The sequence below is a fragment of the Peromyscus maniculatus genome, chromosome 7 (genome assembly GCF_049852395.1).
Source record: "Peromyscus maniculatus bairdii isolate BWxNUB_F1_BW_parent chromosome 7, HU_Pman_BW_mat_3.1, whole genome shotgun sequence".
Taxonomy (NCBI): Eukaryota; Metazoa; Chordata; class Mammalia; order Rodentia; family Cricetidae; genus Peromyscus; species Peromyscus maniculatus.
In genome coordinates, this window is record NC_134858.1 from 35,809,041 (window position 1) to 35,811,102 (window position 2,062).

Consider the following 2,062-nt stretch of genomic DNA (forward strand, 5'->3'; position numbering starts at 1 on the left):
TAGATAAACTTCACTCCCTACTGTGCAAACAAAAATAATAACAAAAAGAATAATCCAAAATAAAGTAACCACTACAACGATGATAGACACATGTATACCCCACAGACAAATCATAATAAAATTTCAAAGCTGAAATATACTCTTAAAATTGTATTTCCTAAATAATAATACAAATATGGAAAGAGTTATGTTAATGGCATGTTTGAAACATGGAACCATTAGGTAATTCTACACTTTTCACCAAGCTATTGATTACCCATAAATCATACCTGTCACATTGGCAGTTGAAAGAGATATGTTGCTTTCCAATGGAAGATGTACAGAAATGAACAGAAGCAAATGTTTGAATTACATGTTTAATTCACATTCAAAATCAGAAACATACAGGCAGTGGAGAATGGCACTCGAAAGTTACTTCATTTGATATTTTGAATATATCTTTTAATGTATAAGAGGAAAAATGTAAGAATGTAATGAATGGGGGATAATAGGTAAGTTCTTTTAGTGGCAGTGTATTTAGATAAGAAAAAGAATAGAAAAAGGTGAAAATGACAAAAAAATGAAGAAAACAAACTCTAAAAATATTAAAATAATATCTAGAAGACTAAAATTTCTTTTTGTGATTAAAAAGGAGAGAGATTAGTTTTTATGATTATAACAAGGGTTTCTGCAATTGCAAAACTAAAAAAAAATAAAAAAAATAAAAAACAGAATGTTTTCTAGGGAAAAAAAAACAAGAGTAAAGTTTTCTGCTGAAATTTTGCCCACAAATAGAAACTGTGCTCTGTGCCCAAAACAAGAGGCATAGAGACCACCCTATACCATCAAAATTTCTTCTTGTTCAGGCTTTTCATCAGGGCAAATTTAATATCTCTGTTCCTCAAGCTGTAGATTAAGGGATTCAACATGGGCACCACATTGGTATAAAAGACAGAAGAGATTTTACCTTCATTCATAGACCCAGCTGAGGGAGGGTTGAAATACACAAATGCACCTGAACCAAAGAAGAGAGACACAGCAAAAATGTGGGAGCTGCAGGTACCGAAGGCTTTGGACCTGCCCTCAGAGGAACTGATGCGGAATATGCTGGAGAGGATGAAACCATAAGAGATAAAGACAGTTGAAGTAGGAACAATGATGTTGATGCTCACAACAATAAAAATGACAAGTTCATTGACATACGTACTTGTGCAGGACAGCTGGAGCAAAGGAGGAATATCACAGAAGTAGTGATTGATGGTGCTGGCATCACAGAAGGTCAATCTCAGCATGCATGCAGTGTGAGCTACAGCATCAGAAAATGCAATAAAGTAGGAACCAAGCATAAGGCTCAAACATAATTTAGGAGACATGACAACATTATACAACAGTGGATTGCAGATGGCCATGTAGCGATCATAGGCCATTGAAGTCAAGACATAACACTCAGAAATAGCAAAGAAGCAAAAGAAATAGACTTGAGCCATACATTTCACATAAGAAATTGTATTCTTCCTTAATATAAAGTTCACCAGCATTTGGGGAGTGAACACAGAGCAATAGCAGAGGTCTATAAAGGACAAGTTAAAGAGAAAAAAGTACATAGGAGTGTGGAGGTGAGAATTCAGCGCAGTCAGAATTATCAAACACAAATTCCCCAATGCAGTGATCAGATACATTGCTAGAAACAGAAAGAACAAGGGCATTTGAAGTTCAGGCTGGTCTGTTAATCCTACCAGAATGAATTCAGTCACCAAAGAGAGATTTACTGAGGCCATTCTTCTCTAAAGGGACCTGTGGACACAGAACATTGAACTGCATTAGAGGATGATGCAGACTCCTCAGGGGTCCTTTGTAACTGTAACAGATATGTTGGGAATGTTTCTTCAAGCCTAGACTAATCATATAGAATCAGCTTGTGCAGCCACAAAATCTTAAGTCACAAAGCAACTGATATTGACTTTCATTATGATTTCTGAAAAAATATCACAAGATAAAGGATATACTAAGAAGTATTCAACATTCATCCATTTCTGGTCTTTCCTCACCAGAGGCCTTCCTACAATAAAATTGGAGGGATAGG

The 2,062-nt window shown here is 35.6% G+C and overlaps 1 protein-coding gene across 1 annotated transcript; it reads right to left on the minus strand.

Annotated features, from left to right (window-relative positions):
- Positions 1–824: 824 nt before the first annotated feature.
- On the minus strand, positions 825–1,757 carry LOC143274111 (olfactory receptor 8B8-like). Its single transcript, XM_076575570.1, has one exon. It carries the CDS (start codon positions 1,755–1,757, stop codon positions 825–827), a length of 933 nt encoding a protein of 310 aa, XP_076431685.1.
- Positions 1,758–2,062: the final 305 nt, after the last annotated feature.